The sequence below is a fragment of the Apium graveolens genome, unplaced genomic scaffold, assembly GCF_009905375.1.
Source record: "Apium graveolens cultivar Ventura unplaced genomic scaffold, ASM990537v1 ctg1393, whole genome shotgun sequence".
Taxonomy (NCBI): domain Eukaryota; kingdom Viridiplantae; phylum Streptophyta; class Magnoliopsida; order Apiales; family Apiaceae; genus Apium; species Apium graveolens.
The window spans coordinates 1-16,474 of record NW_027417216.1 but is presented as its reverse complement, the minus strand read 5'-3'; the positions used below and the strand labels follow the sequence as shown (position 1 = coordinate 16,474).

General features: G+C 33.5%; 2 protein-coding genes across 2 annotated transcripts; one reads left to right on the top strand and one right to left on the bottom strand.

Moving 5' to 3' along the window:
• Positions 1-893: 893 nt before the first annotated feature.
• Positions 894-8,128, bottom strand: LOC141699822 (uncharacterized). The gene is made up of 11 exons (XM_074503642.1): positions 7,927-8,128; positions 5,912-6,340; positions 5,459-5,597; positions 3,657-3,720; positions 3,266-3,526; positions 2,301-2,396; positions 1,912-1,995; positions 1,735-1,806; positions 1,577-1,636; positions 1,272-1,481; positions 894-989 (listed from the first exon to the last, which is right to left on the bottom strand). The coding sequence occupies exons 1-11, from the start codon at positions 8,126-8,128 to the stop codon at positions 894-896; spliced, it is 1,713 nt and encodes a 570-aa protein (XP_074359743.1).
• A 2,544-nt stretch (positions 8,129-10,672) lies between these two features.
• Positions 10,673-16,298, top strand: LOC141699821 (cell differentiation protein rcd1-like; the record flags this gene model as incomplete). Its single annotated transcript, XM_074503641.1, has 7 exons — positions 10,673-10,781; positions 12,805-13,001; positions 13,728-13,799; positions 14,932-15,021; positions 15,264-15,306; positions 15,774-15,883; positions 16,194-16,298. Coding segments are annotated over exons 1-7 (726 nt in total), but the record flags the coding sequence as incomplete, so codon positions are not given.
• Between the last annotated feature and the right edge of the window lie 176 nt (positions 16,299-16,474).

Sequence of the window (16,474 nt, the reverse complement as noted above, 5' to 3'; positions counted from 1 at the left end):
GGGTTCCCAGAGCCACATCAGCATGCCACGTCAGCACGCCACGTCAGCTGGGTCTCATCCTGCCACGTCAGCATGTGGGGGCCCGCAATGCCACGTCAGCAGTGGGGCCCTTTTTCCACATCATATGTGGGGCCCATATTGTTTATGCAACACCATTTTGTTGCATATACAACACTATTTTCATTCAATTGCAACAGTATATACCACATTATGCAACACCATTTTAAAATTGCAACAGTATAATAATCAAATGTAACACAGTGAAAAGCAATATGCAACATCATACTATGGAATATGCAACACTAGAAAACATAAAAAATTGGCTATAATTTGTCTGTTTTTACATGATACCTGCCATAAGTGGCATCCAACAAAAACAACCATATCAGGAATCCAACAAGTTTTAAACATACAAAAAATACTAAAATACATACGCCCAATTCTAAATTTAAAACACCAAAAGTACATCAAATCTTTCTTCAAATGAACAAAGATACCAAAGAACTAAGTCACTAAGAAGTTGCGCCTTGAGTGCCTTGAATGACTGTAGTACCGTTTTCCTCTTGATCACTGGAAATCGTGGTACATCTTCGAATAAAAACCTTTTAAAAATAGACCCTAAGGCGATGTTGATGCAAGGAAGCTAAATGGAGCTTTAGCCTAGAAAATAAAAATGAATAGAATAAGAATAACAAGATTTGGGTCTTAAACTTAAGTAATGAAAGCAGTTTGACTTAACAGTCAATCACTCAATATTATGGTATTGATTTGGGCCTTAAACTTTCCATTATTAATTTACTACTTATTTAACACAACGCAATTAAACCCAACCAATAAAGTCAATAATTTCATTTTTAGAATTTATTACGAGCTATGGGCTATAAATACATGCATCAAAAAATGTACTTCTGCCTTGGAACAGATTGAGCATTTGCCCCAAAAAGACGCAAAATAGATAGTGTACAAAGCGTAAAAGATTTATGATTTATCTGCCAAGAGAGATTAAAACAAAGAGCTAAATACAACCACAAAAGCAACTGGACTCAAAAGGTAATTTTTTTGGGAGTCAATATAGGCCCCGACATTTCCTTTAATGAAATTACTTGAAACAACTTGCAACTAGACCAAAAAAAATTCATTCTAAATTTATATTTAACAAATCGATAATGTGCTATATAGTCTACATAGACATGCATAAAAAATGTACTTCCAGCCAAGGTTACAGAGAAGCATGTCCCCAAAAAGACGAGAAGCAGATGAAGTAAACTTACAATCCAAGGTTGCTTTGAGGATCTGTGGGGCATCCTCTCCTTGATTACTTTTTCAAATCTCAGTGGTGCGAGGGGAACTAAATCAGCAATTTCCTTTAAAGCAGCATGCACACGTGGATACTGTAATAGCCTAAGGAAAGATAAAGGCCGCACAAAATTTCTTACAAGCATATCCAAGCATAGATGGAGGTATTTTCCGCTCACTGCAGCCTACAATGTAGTAAAAGCAAAACTAATCCTTGATAAGAACAAGCAATGATAATCATTATTGTATAGTGAGTAGCATTATATATCAAAGTAACAACCAACTCAACCAATACATCCATCACATATGGACCATAGTTCCACAAACTCATGCCACTTATCTGAAGGTAACAAACTTTCTTTAACAACCAACAAACTAAAATCCGAAAAAAATAATGGAAAAAGAAATGAGAAAAAATATTAATGCACTATTACTTACAAAAGAAAGAAGCATTTTGTGGTGATCAGAATCTATGTAAAAAACTGCTCCAGACAGGGCTTTCAAACTTGTCTTTTAAATTATAAAACAACATTAGGTAAGCCTTTACAGAAGTAATAAGAGGACATAAAGTTTACACATTTTAGTGCATATACTTTTCAAAAACACTCAACCTACCACAAGCATGGCCACTTCATCTGGTGCTAGGCATTCAGTATGGTGCGGAATCCCGATCAACTCGTGATAATTGTCAGATTGACCCTGAAAACTTATAAATCACTATTAATCACAATTAATCAACCATAAGATTGATCTTCAAACTGAGAATCAATGTCAAATGATTAGAATTTATAAAATATAAAAATCCATTATCTACTTAAATGTTTGAAACTGCAAACAAGCCTGTATGAGGATTTTCTCTCCATAGTTCTGCTTAACAGTAGACATAAACTCTTCCAGAAGCTCGGCAAATTCCTTGATGCAGGTGAATGCATACAAAATTAGTTTTTAGTTGTAGACCGCAAGTAATTATATCTATGAATTACAGAAAAGAAGATAAAAAGTACCTGCCCAGTTGCCCTCTTTTGTTTGAGCCCAATAATGAACTCATCATCCAGCAACTTTTGGTTATTTGTGCCAACGTCGATGGTAATAGGCAAGCACTGCAAATACAACACAAATATACAGCTTAGAATAAGAATTAACAATAATGTCATAGTATAGATAGGAAGCTTCATGTAACCCAGGTTGCCTTGTTATCTAATTGAATAGAACCATGAAAAGTGGTTAAGGGACTGCACGGATATACTCTACGTTCCCATTTCGCTAGCAGTAACATCCATAACATACCACCACAGTCTGGTAGCCACAATCAAATAATAGACCCTAGAACTTATATTCAGTGTTTCTAAATATTGATTACTGGGATTAATTTTGGTGACCCCATTGCTCATGACCGACTTCGCTTCTATTATATACTCAGTGTTGCACATTTATGCTCCTTCTGTGTTAATTACTTTGTATACTTTTGCTAAATACTTCATCCTATTATGTTTCTTGCTTGCTTCTAAAAATCTGAGGTGCTTAACTCTTCGTTGCTTATTCTGCTACATACTAAGCAATAAGTCTGAGTGACTATGTATTGCTAACTATATTTTGTTTGGTAAAAAATTAAGTCCTCATTTATAAGAATATCAAGATCCAATTCAACAGAATGAATGATTATTCTATGTTTAATTTGTCAGCATAACTCAAGCAAGGGCAATGCTTATGCACATTTACTTTATAAAGCAATTGAAGAAATGGTTCTAATATCCACTTAAGGACACACACAATTAACTATTTTTCTTAGTGCAAGACCCTCCTATTGTATTTAGTTTTTTATAATGATTGTTATTGGATGAAGAAAAAACTAATTAAAGAATATATTATCTCAGCTCAAAAACTAGTTAAAGAATTTATGGATAACTGGTGTCACTAAAATTTCTGAAGTGTTCGGGTAATACATGCACTAGAAGGAAGAACATGTTACCTTGATCCGTTCATATTCTCTGACTGCACAGGTTTTAGCTTCCTCTGTTACTCTTACAGTTTCTTTCAACTCATCTATTTTGCGAATTCTAGAACTTTTACCACAAAAAATCTTTGATGAAGCAGCTTCAAGCTTTTCAATCCTTACATTCAAGGAGGCCAATTCGGATAAAAGAGTTTGCACCGTCAACAAAGCATTCGCGCGGTCAGAAAATGCATTGTTAATTGCCAACATCACCCCAAGATAGTCATGAAGCTTATCCTGCAGTATAAGAATAGAGCATCTGTAAATATCTAGCACTTCGAGTGGAACAAGATGCTTGAAAAGATAAAGGATCATGATTAAAGTTAGCAATTCAAGTCTGGGAAAGTACAACAATCCAGTAACTTACCAGATGCTTGACAGTTTGTGCATTCAACTCCCGATAGAGTCTGTTAGTATTGACAGCAGCAGTAACTGAAAGTGATATGTCCTAAGTCCAATCATGTATGAGGATTTAGGAATAACTTTTATGTAATCTGTTTTGATTTCATTGATATTAATAAAAGGCTTGTTTTGTTTTTATTGGGGGCTCTATCTATTTAAATATTTAAATAAGATATACCACAGTTTAGAGTAAAGCTTTTTATGGATTGTGATGAGATCATAATAATGAGACCTAAAAGATGATAACTCTAAACTTAAATAGTTCCTGGTCGTAGAATTATAACTGGTAATTAATAATCCGCAAAGATGCGGTACATACTATGCTTGCTTCATTATGAAGGATGTCTGTTCTCATAGACATTTGTTGGTGACACTATAGCTAGTATGTAGGTGCTTATTATAGAATAAGTTCACTGAACATGACTCACACAGCTGAACAACTAATGGAGTTCACTCACATGTCAGCAGTTGTTCACATAGTGATAGTTGTACAAGTATCCTTAGACTTGAGGTCATCATAGTCATCTTGTGTACACTGAACTATGCTTTGGTTTAGTTCTTAGTCTCAAGGGACAATTATAAGGGCTCTACTGGGTATAGGAATTTGTACACGAAGATAGGGTATGATCAATAAAGGATCTACCCCTTCCAGTGTAGGAAGAGAATGTTCAATGCTGATCCACTTATGTTAATCCAGGAATCTCTGGCCAGAGTGAATGAAATTAGAAAGGAGTTTCTAATTTACATTAAATAGAACTAAGCATAGTGAATGGGAAAGCAAGTGATTAAATAAGATAGGCTTGACACAAGTTTTATGCCTTATATTTAATCGTGATATTGCAGCGTAGAAGGAATTAATTGTACAGTAACTACTCACTGAATAGGTTCTTGGTATTCTAAGCAGTGAATTCGTATTATCCGGATAGTCGCGATATGCTGAGAAGTATCTCTCACGATGTAGAATAAATATGATTAATTTATTAATCATATTTAATGAATTAGAGAATCTATATAAATAATGATAAAATAATTTTATTATTATTTATTTCTACTACCGCTTAATATTGAACCTATAGGGTCACACCATAAAAGATAATGATTTAATGGTGGAGGAATTAATTAATAATGGCTGATAATTATTTATTTATGAAATAAATAATTAATTGGAAAATTTAATAATTGATTAAATGAGATTTAATTGATTATAAATTAATTAAGAAAAGATTCTTAATATTATTAATTAAGAAAAGATTCTTAATATTATTAATTAAGAATTTAATTTTTAGAAATTAAATCAAGTGAGAGAATTATTTCTAAAGAATTTAGAAAAAGGATTAATAATTAAAAGGTGTTTTAATTATTAGTGAGAATAATAAAGGGTTAATAATAATAATATTTTATGGAAAAAAATTTAGCTGAAAATTTTGCCTATAAATATACTATTATAAACCCTATTTTTGCCTTAACCAAAAAGATTGACAAAACCCTAATTATCTCCATCTCCTCCTCCTTCATTACATCGTTTTCTTGATGGATACCGGTGGAGTGCTTCACACTTGAGGAGCATCTGCTAAGGATCTCCGTTCATCGTTCTTGGATCGCTATTAAAGACCTTCATCTTTCCATTAACGTAAAGCTTCTTAAGGTAAACATACTGAACTACGAATTAAATATTATTTTTTCGCATGGATCCTGCGGAGGGTTTCGGTTCTTTTTAAGAGTAAATTTACGTTTTCGCTGCGTTTATGTGCTAAAAACCCTTCAGTAGCCACATTTTTCATGTCTGCAGATCTCACCCTTTGAGAGTTGAACATTGCCTGATCTGCCTCAAACTTCGTTAGCTTGACAAAAGCCAACCCCAGTTGCCCCATCGTCTCCCCAATTTCTTGCTGAGCTTTAATTTCATGTCAATAGCATACGTCCCATTTCATTATACATATTATTAGTACCTAAATCAACTACATGACAGTAATAAATATTACAAATTTACATATAACACCGAGGCAAATATCGATATTTCCTTTATTGTATGGAGCTAGGAAATTGATTAACATACATTTAAGCTTAATCAAGTCTGAGATGTCGCAACTCAAAATGGTCTCGCTAGATCAGCATTATCAGACAAATATCAATACATATTTGAATCGAGAAACATTACTAATTATATAAACCGACAAACATAGCACTCAAAATTTATAATTTACATCAAAAGAGTTCAATAGACCTGCTGAGAAGCAATACCAATCTGATTCTCGAAATCCTGCAACTTACCCTTCCTCTTGAAAAATTCCTTATCTTCCTCTACAACCGGTGGCTTAACCGCACCCCAATCATTCGTAACCGACTGCTTCAACTCCTTAAAAATCCTCAACAAATCCCTCCCTCCTTTCGTAGGCAACGCAACCTCATTCACATCCAATGCACTCCCTTGCAAACTCTCCCTCCTAAACAACTGCCAAGGCAACTTCACCGCCCCATCTAACATTCTCGACGCCACATCCGTGGTCCTCACCAACGGCAACTTCCCATTCGACACGTCTTGCTCCTTCTGAGAATCCGAAACCGTGATTCGCACATACTTCGCTCCGGAATGTGAAGTCGAAGTTGCGAACAAATCATGACCGTTGACTCCACTTCCTCCGTTGCTATCTTCTCCATCGAACGATCGAAATATTGCTTCAGCATACGAAGGCGGTTCGAGAAACGTGTTGTACGGATTAGGTTGTTGATTTCTCGATTGTTTTTACACATCTCGGATCGAGATGTGTAGGAGAATATAATAAGAAGGTGAGCGGAGGAGAGGATGGTGGAGGTGAGAAGGGGTCTGAAGATCTGAGTGAAGAGAGGGGTTGAAAGACGAGGCGGCTACTGCTAATGATTTATGTTTGTTAGGGTTTTATATAAAAATGATAAATTTTTAGGGCTTGTCTGTTAACGGGCTGGGCCTTGACTTAATTAAGTCTTTACAATCATAATTTTTTAATTATTTTGATAAATATCTTGTTGCTTTTCTGTAAATTATTTTAATATTATTTTAATTTTCGAGTATCAGCTCAGATTTAGAGAGAAAGAGTGAATTTTTGTTAAGGGGGAAATAACCGCCCAATTTTTTGGCCTGGGAAAGTGTGCAGATCTGTGTCTCAACATCATTTAATTATTTTTTTAGTTTTTTATTAAATATTTACAATTTTAAATATTATAAGAAAATTGTATAACTAATGTAAAATATATGTCAAAATAACACGACAATGATAAAATTAATCGGAACAATTATTTGTATAATTGAATTATCGAACAAGAATTTTAAAAAAAAATAGAAATCATTCGGGACAAGAATCTACATGGAACCGTGTTGACCGTAATTTGACAATTATAAAAACACATGATATAAAATCTAATTTTTTTAAAAAAAATTACACAACTTAAAAATTAGTAGGTAATATCATCCGTACGATTGGATCGTTGAACAAGAATTTTAAAAAAATAGAATCACCACTCGGGACAAGACTTGGTTACTCGTGTTGACCGTAATTTGACTATTATAAAAACACACGCTATAAAATCTAAATTTTAAAAAAAAATTACACATTTTTAAAATAAGTAGGTATCATCATCCATACGGTTGGATCGTTGAACAAGTATTTTAAAGAAATAGAATAATCACTCGGGACAATACTAGGTAACAGCAACCCGTGTTGACCGTAATTTGACTATTAAAAAAGCACGTGATATAAAATCTAAATTTTTTTAAAAAAAAAAAAATTTAACATCTCTAAAATTAGAAGGTAACATCATCTATACGGTTGGATCATTGAACAAGAATTTCAAGAAAATAGAATCACCACTCGGGACAAGTCTTGGTTATAGGAACCCGTGTTGACCGTAATTTGACTATTATAAAAACATACGATATAAAATTTAATTTTTTTAAAAAATATTTAGACATTTTTAAAATTAGTAGGTATCATCATCCGTACGGTTGGATCGTTGAACAAAAATTTTAAAAAAATAGAATCACCACCCAGAACAAGACTACGTAATGTGAACCCGTGTGCACCGGGGTTTGACTATTAAAAAAGCATGTGATATAAAATTTATTTTTTTAAAAAAAAAATTACACATCTCTAAAACTAGTAGGAAACAAAATTTGTACGTTTGGATCAATTAAAAATATTTTAAAAAAAATTATAACATAAATATAACAAATAAATTTTAAGAATAGTACAATAACTAACGCAACACTAAATAACCTACTGCAACACCATAAAGCAAATACAACGTCTGAAGTGCCACATCAGCCAAGTGGGCCCCACTGTGTGCCACGTCAGCATGCCACGTCAGCATTTTGGGCCCCCATGTGGGTCCCACTAATCCCATGTCAGCATTCCACATCACCAATGGGCCCCATATGTGGGGCCCAAAATGCTGACGTGGCATGACACGTTAACATGCCACGTTAGCACCCGTGGGTCCCCAGCACGCCACCTCAGATTTATTTTCCACGTTAACATTTATTAAATAAAAAAAATATCTAATGCAACGCTATGACCTCTACTGTTGCATGCTGCACAACACTAACAGTTATTAGCAATGGTAGCTTCAATGTAATGAAACGCTTTCACCACTATGTTGCAATAAACTGAAAATTTTGTAGATAATGCAATGCTTTTTATGCAACGCTGGATAAAAATCGTTGCCTATGTGCACTTATGGCGTAGTGAATGTTCATGACCGATAAGATGATGATGCCTAAAACTTTTTTACCTATGGGAGGATTAGCTAAGAATGCGATCGCTATCGCTAAGAATGCGATCGCTATCCAACCTGAAGCTTGATAAATAGACCCTACTTTAATAATCACTTTGTACTTTGCATATTTTGTAACTCTGATCCAAGATATAATCATCACCTGGTTCCTAGCGTGCAAAAGACTCAGAAAGGCTCATCTTAGTTAAAATTATGTGCATGCCTTCAGGAGAACATATTGTAAAGGCTAAAATCTAAATTCCATGAAAAGAGAAGATGAAAGGAGAAAAAATACGACAATATAAAAGTAATAGGAAGAAATAAAGGGAGAAAATCATTAATCCTTGAGATGGATGGCATGAGAGATATGTTCACCTCCACTTGAAACTCAAAAAGCTCATCGTTCATTAATGTTGTAGATCCATGAGAGCACACCTTACACAAGAGATAACAATCCAAAAAAATTAAAGATTATGATACGATTATTGGTGGAATAATATCAAAAATTGCACATGAACTACAACTTTAAGTCTCTCGTTCATTAATGGTTATAACGGGTTTTCAAAAAGTAAAAAAGGCACTGAAGTGGAATATCGATGACAGATCCTTCCCCGTTATGCAAGCACTTTAAATACGTGTTAATAAACCAGGTAAAATTGATTCCTGAAGAAAAAAATAGTTACTGAAACTTCAAGAACTATATGGCCAAATAATAAAATTATCAACATTGTTCTAGAACACAATTAAGGGATGTCAATGAGGCTGAAAAGAAATAGCTATTTCAGCAAGATTATCAAGCTGTCTTAGACTCTGTTTCTTTAAAGCCGAGGCATTTACTCACCATATTCCAGCTTATCAGTTCTAGCTGAACAGGACAATGTGGCTTCTGAGAGAATTCTCAACTTGGTGCACACAACTGCTTCTATGCAAAGGGCCAGGATGCAATCACTACCATGCCCTTCACAGCTGGTGATGAATTTGACTATCCAGCTCAGCTGGTGGTTCGGAGGAGTTTGGGGATGAAGATGATGATGAAGAAGATTTCATGCACACAGGGTGGAGAAGCAGGCCATAGCTCAAGTACAAACACTCCATCTTGGATGTTTAGCAAAGACTGTGATGAGCACCATTTCAAATCAACTCTCTTTCACATCATTCAACAAACTCAGACAGCTCTTCAAGCCACTACAAATTCCAACACCAAGAGACTTTTTCATTTACTTTATTTTCTTCTATTTTCGTTAGTAATTTACTGAAATGTCCCTACTTCCGTTAAAGTTAACGGTTATCTTGGATGGAAAGTCATTAACGGGGTGCAAATAGAAGAGAAATTAATTTTATGGGGTGCAAGTTGACAGGGAAAATAATTGTAGACTGAATCGCAAAAATAAAAATAAAAGTGGATTACGAACTGCCAATTACTAAAATAAAAAGAACTTATTATTGAATAACACACAAGTTAAAGATTTGTTAGATGATTTGTTTCCATTTCTTTCTGATTCTACTAAGAATACTATGCAAAATCTCACCAATCACCACAGATTCTAACAGTAGTTTCTACTCCAAACTCTGTCATTTCACTATCTCGATGAATATTGTTCACCGTTGACCAGTGATTGTATCTCGACGGATGTTGCTTAACAGCAATTATCCATTGACACTTTCAACTACTACTTCGACGGATGTTTCTCATCCGTTGATAATCACTGCACAAATTGAAATCTCAACTGTTGTCACAAGTGCAGATGATTTAGTAGTTGTACAATCACTCTTAGGATTGAGGAAAGGGAGTGAACATAGTGAGAGGCTGAATTGCTCTCAGGCAAAAAGGAGAGGAAAAGAGTGAAAATATGCAAGGTATTTCTTCTAGTTGGCAAAAGTGAGTGAGTGGAGTCCCACCTTAGTAGGTGAAGGTGAAGGTGTGAGGGTGGGAAGCCAAGGGGAGCCCTTGATGTAAGAAAAGAGAGATTATGATAGAAAAGCAGGTACAGAAGAATGGGAAGATCCCATTGTTAGTGAGTTAAGGGATGTCAATGAGGCTTGAAAAGAAATAGCTATTTCAGCAAGATTATCAAGCTGTCTTAGACTCTGTTTCTTTTAAAGCTGAGGCATTTACTCACCATGTTCTAGCTTATCAAGTTCTAGCTGAACAGGACAATGTGGCTTCTGAGAGAATTCTCAACTTCGTGCCACACAACTGCTTCTATGCAAAGGGCCAATGATGCAATCACTACCATGTCCTTCACAGCTGGTGATGAATTTGACTATCCAGCTGGTGGTTCGGAGGAGTTTGGGGATGAAGATGATGATGAAGAAGATTTCATGCACACAGGGGGAGAAGCAGGCCATAGCTCAAGTACAAACACTCCATCTTGGATGTTTAGCAAAGATTGTGATGAGCACCATTTCAAATCAACTCTCTTTCACATCATTCAACAAACTCAGACAGCTCTTCAAGCCACTACAAATTCCAACACCAAGAGACTTTTTCATTTACTTTATTTTCTTCTATTTTCGTTAGTAATTTACTGAAATGTCCCTACTTCCGTTAAAGTTAACGGTTATCTTGGATGGAAAGTCATTAACGGGGTGCAAATAGAAGAGAAATCAATTTTATGGGGTGCAAGTTGGCAGAGAAAATAATGTAGACTGAAATCGCAAAAATAAAAATAAAAGTGGATTAAACTGCCAATTACTAAAATAAAAAGAACTTATTATTGAATAAACACAAGTCAAAGATTTTTAAAATTGAAATCCAAATTAAATATGTCGATCCATTTATATCAATATATTTGACTTTAACAGCTTGCTTTAAAATATTATAATCCATGATTTTAAAATAAATTGGTAGCGGTTAAAATTTTCGTGAGAGTGGGCTGTTGAGTTCTGGTTAATTTTAGGCCTTGTGACCACACAGGTTTTCTAGTCTGGGTTTAACCATCTATCACTAGATCTATATTAGCAAACAAATTAAAAAAAGTGCATTTCAAAAGCAAAAAAAAATTGAAAAATAACATTGACGAGTACCCCCGTCCTACCCAATTATTTACATCTGGTTTGAGTACGAAGGTTAAAAAAATTATAAATTAATGATAAAAAGTAATATTCTAAAATTCTCGATTAGACCCATCAATCCACCATTAATCCTATACAAAGTACTACACTAATTGATTTTTGAAATATTTGAATAGAATCCTCACATAATGTGTTGGATTCATCAAATTTTGATTGGAAACTCTGGTTCGAATCTGCGAATTTATTAAACATGTTAGTATAGTTCAAAATTTATATCCGTTAAACCTAAATTTTTTACAGTTGTTTCCAAAATTATTGTAACTATTGATAGCTGAAAATAAATTTATCTTTTACATAAATTTTAAGGCAAAATAATAGATTCCATTTATGTCATGAAATACAATCAAAATGTCATTGAAATCTCACTTTTATGTATTTTGAAAAATTAACGTAAATATTATCATTAACACTTTACTTCCATAGGTGATTAAGAACATTATAATTTATTAATTACTTTGTTTGAATAAATAATAATTACTACAATTTTCAAATTTTTTCCATATATTAGTATTACTTGGAGATCTTGAATTAGAAATTCTCATTAAAATCTGCAAATTTTTAAAACAACATATCATTTAGGTTTCAAATTTTAAAAAAACTTCATTTTTTAAATATTTATACCATGTATAAACTTTATAGCCGTTTCTAAAGTTATTAATTGATTGTTACAAGTTGGTTGGAATAAATTTGATTTTAACGTTAAATTAAGTGCAAAATACTGTAGTTTATTAAGTCACGAATACGATCAAATATCATTACGTATCTTGAAATATATGTATTTAAATTACATTATTACCATCATGTACGATTTAACTAATATAAGTTATTTAAAAAATCATATTTTCCAATTATTGTTTATTAATTACCGTGATGGTACAAACAATAATTGGTATAAATTTATACATGTATAAGATTGCTCCTAGATTTTAAAATTTTTGTGCAACCTTATTTATATACCATAACAATTTTCTTTTCCCAAACTATCCCAAATTATTTGATGCAAAACATGAAAAATCTTACAAATATTTAATCACAAATTTACAGGTAAAAGGTAAGGATGAGGTATGTAAAGTGTGGGTTTAGGCCCAAAACCATGAACCTCTAACGTCCCCTAGAAATTGTTTTTCCAAATAACCGCAAAAAGGATACGTCCAGCACCCAATCCTAGGTACACAGCAGTGACTCCAGCAAAATGAAAAATCTTATAAATACCGAAAAAATATTCATTCCTACAGCCTCCAATATATTGCCGCATCTTTAGTTCAGTGTTCTTTTCCTACACAACATAACAGCAGCAGCCATCTTGTTCAGTTCATATCTAGGGTTTTTGTCTGAAACAATGTTGAATCTCCCTGACTCTCTTTATCCTGATCCGATACAAGGTGACAACAGTGTTATGTCGAATGGTGGTGCACCTGCTAACAACAATGGTCCCTGTGATGGTGCTAGCAAAGCTATTGATTGGCCTTCTGCTAGTGTAGAGGACTTGGTTGTGTTGCTTCGAGAACCTGATTCATAAATTGATCTGTAATTGTAAATTCATAAATGATGTTTTTAATACATGATTGGATGCTTTTGTGTTTTTTGTTTAAGCTTGTTTAACGTGGCTGGTTAGAAATGATTGATGATTAATTATGATTAGAGTTATCTTTTATATTTGTGTGTCTTGATTAGAAGTAATTGACAATAGATCTGAGTTTTTAAAGAGTTTAAATTATGCATTCATATGTTGAAATACAAGTTAAATTGTGGCCTTGTCATGATTTTATGATGTCTATGATGGTCATTTCATTTTCATAAAGTGTGGTTTAATCGAACAGGGATTATGTAAACCAGATATACTCATTCGTTTGATTTCATTCTTTATGTGGTTCATACACAAACATAGATCGATATTTATTTGTAATCAGTCTGATTTATGAAAGTATCTCTTCAATCGGAATGTGCAAATATATATCTTTGTATGCACCAAATGTCACTTTTACGTGGATTCTTTCGATATTTTGTAGTTTTATATTTATTTAGAACAATAAGTATGTGCAGAGAAATGATGATCTTGACTCGCCTAAATGACTGTATAGTATCATTTAAGTTTGCTTGTTAGAAGTTTAAAGTGCAGTCCAGCCTGCAGAGTCAAATTATTTACACTCTATGTTCTAATGTCTATTGGGTGATATAGTATATTTCATTTCTAACATGTGATTTATCAATACAGAAACAGGGAAGAATTCAAGATTTGGCCCTCCACATTTGGCGGTCAATCAGTACGGTTTTCTTACTCCTATCGGTATGCACAATGACTTGGGTCTACCAAATGCTTTGCATTGATCAAACTAAATGTATTTGTTTTAATAGCTTGCTTAAATTATATCATGTCGTGAATTCTTTTTATTAACTTCTAATTTTGGTTAACATTAACAAAAAGTTCCCTGTTTTGATTTGAGTTTCTTCCTCACATCTTAATACTGAAGTGGACTACTAAACCAAAATGGCAGTATCTAGGTTACATTGTTATATTTGATCTTCTCAAGTCCAGTGTCCCCCAGTTATATAGTATTTAATCAATATTTCGTGATTAATGATCCTTATTCTTTCTTGTCTTTTGAAATGATTATACTTGTTTGTGAATCCCTTGATCCTTGTGTCCGATACTATGACATGCACGTCCCCTCATCGGATAGGGGATTCATCCTGAATCCTAATTTTGATTCTTTCCCCACAATTTGTAATCAAAATTTCTGTTAACCGCCTATTTTCGTAAAATTAAGTATCAGTTTTTGTTAGTAAATACAAACGTATTATGCTAGTGTTCATTTTTGCATAAATTAAAATATTTTACCTATATTTTGTGTTTTAGATCAATAAGTTATGCATTTGATTAAATTTGCTTATAGTTTGTGGTTTTTTTAACCAGATTGAATATATGTAACATCAAATCTAGAGAAAATCTATATTTCTATATGTCGTGTCCCCCGCACCCGAATTCCCATATTATTATATATTTATTAGATTTTTTTCCACGCACCCCAGCACTTCTGCACCCGTATCTTTGCTTGTCAGTTGCCGAAGAAATCTTTCATTGAACTAATGAGAAGATTTGCGGAGATCTCAAATATTTTGGAAATTTGAAATTTTGAAACCCAAAAATCTGGAAAATAGGCATTGTAAGGAAGTTCTGCAACTTTTATGTCACACGTCTTAGAGAAGTCCTACCCTTAAGATCAAGTTGCATCACATCTGAATCAGAACTTGATACAATTTATGAAATCCGCACATGATGGTCATTGGAATCATTTAAATGATTTACTACTTTGTTTGACAAGCTCAGCCTTGTGGTTTGTATTGGCTATTCTATCTATTCAAATAAGAATGTTGTGTTTTACAGTTGGTGATTAATGGAATTATCTTCTTTATTGCAGGAAGTATTATCTATATACAAGTCATTAACACCTGAGAAACTTACCATGAAAGATTCAAGTAAAGTTTGTGATGTACTTGTTTTGTTTGAGGTCATTTCCGCTCCTTTAATTTCCTTTTCTAGTGGTATTAACTTTGTAATGTATTTGCTTTATATGTTCGATTTCCTAATTTTCAAACTTTTTTCTTATCAAATTTATTTTTACTTATCAAATTTATTATCTATATATATCAAATTTATTTTTACTTATGCAGGAGCCATAGCTGGTCCTCTATGTACTTAAAAATTATGTATGCAACTCTAATATCAAAGTGTATTTTCTATTGAATGCAGTGCTTGGCCACTCACCCTCAAACGAAGATGCAGTTCCTTAATGGTATTTTTCTGAACTTTCTGAAAGCTATGTGACTTGTTTCTGCTAATGTATTCAGTATTTACATTAGTCTTCTTCAACATAGTTGGATGTATCCACAGTTATAGCTTCTTCTCACCAAATGATATAAGCTAATTTCATTCTATAACTTTTGCTGATTTCTTGATGTCTGATATTGCTACTTAAAGACCACACAAGATATTGTCGAACTTGACGTGTTTTGATATATAAATGCATTCACTTTTTATTTCAAGCTGGTATGATTTGTTTATGTGAACACCAAAGAAACAGGACACTGAGGTGAAATCAAGGATTCAGTTGAAGTTACAAGTTTGTTACATAAATTCTGGGATGAGGATTTTGCATAACTTATTCAAATATTGTTATTAACTGATTTTAATAGGATAATTAAGGAGCTAGATAAGGTTAATCGTAGACAGACTTGTATTAACTTACTTCTGTCCTTGCAGTTCAGATACATTGTTACTTGTACCCTTTCTTGGAGACTGAAGAAACGAGCAAGCCATTCCAGTACCTAAGGCTAATGAGCTTGGGGGTCATTGGTGGTCTTCTGAAGGAGGTACAATTCCACTCTAAATCAATACATGATACCTTCAATTTTTTATACTTTTAGCCATTTGAATTATTAAAACAGCTAAGCACCAGTAACCTTGCATGGAAGTATTTTCTCATTGCTAGTTGCTACCCGCCCTTTCAAGTTTCAGCTCTGAATTGAATGCAATGTTGAGATGAATTAGCTTAATCAGAACAATAGTTGAAGAAAATGTCCATTATTTCTTACCAGATTGCATATCAATTTGCTTTAATATGATCTGATATGCCTATAAGGTTCTACTCCAAATATCATCCGAATCTTCTCTACTATGCAGGTAGGCGACCCTTCGACAAAGGTTGCTGTTCACTGTTTGCTTGAATCAGGACTCTTCCCTTTGTGTCTAAAATCCATAGAATATGGAAACGAACTTTCACAATCAGTAAGTGTCCATTAAAATTTGAACTCAACATTCTTCGCTTCCAAGCATTTTTACTGCAATATATCACCTTACATGTAATGTAAGACAGTACAGAGTATAAAATCTGGTTACTAAAAATTTCAAATTAATATCCCTTTCTAGTGTTTCTGCTAGGTGTTTATTGAAAAAGGGATTTT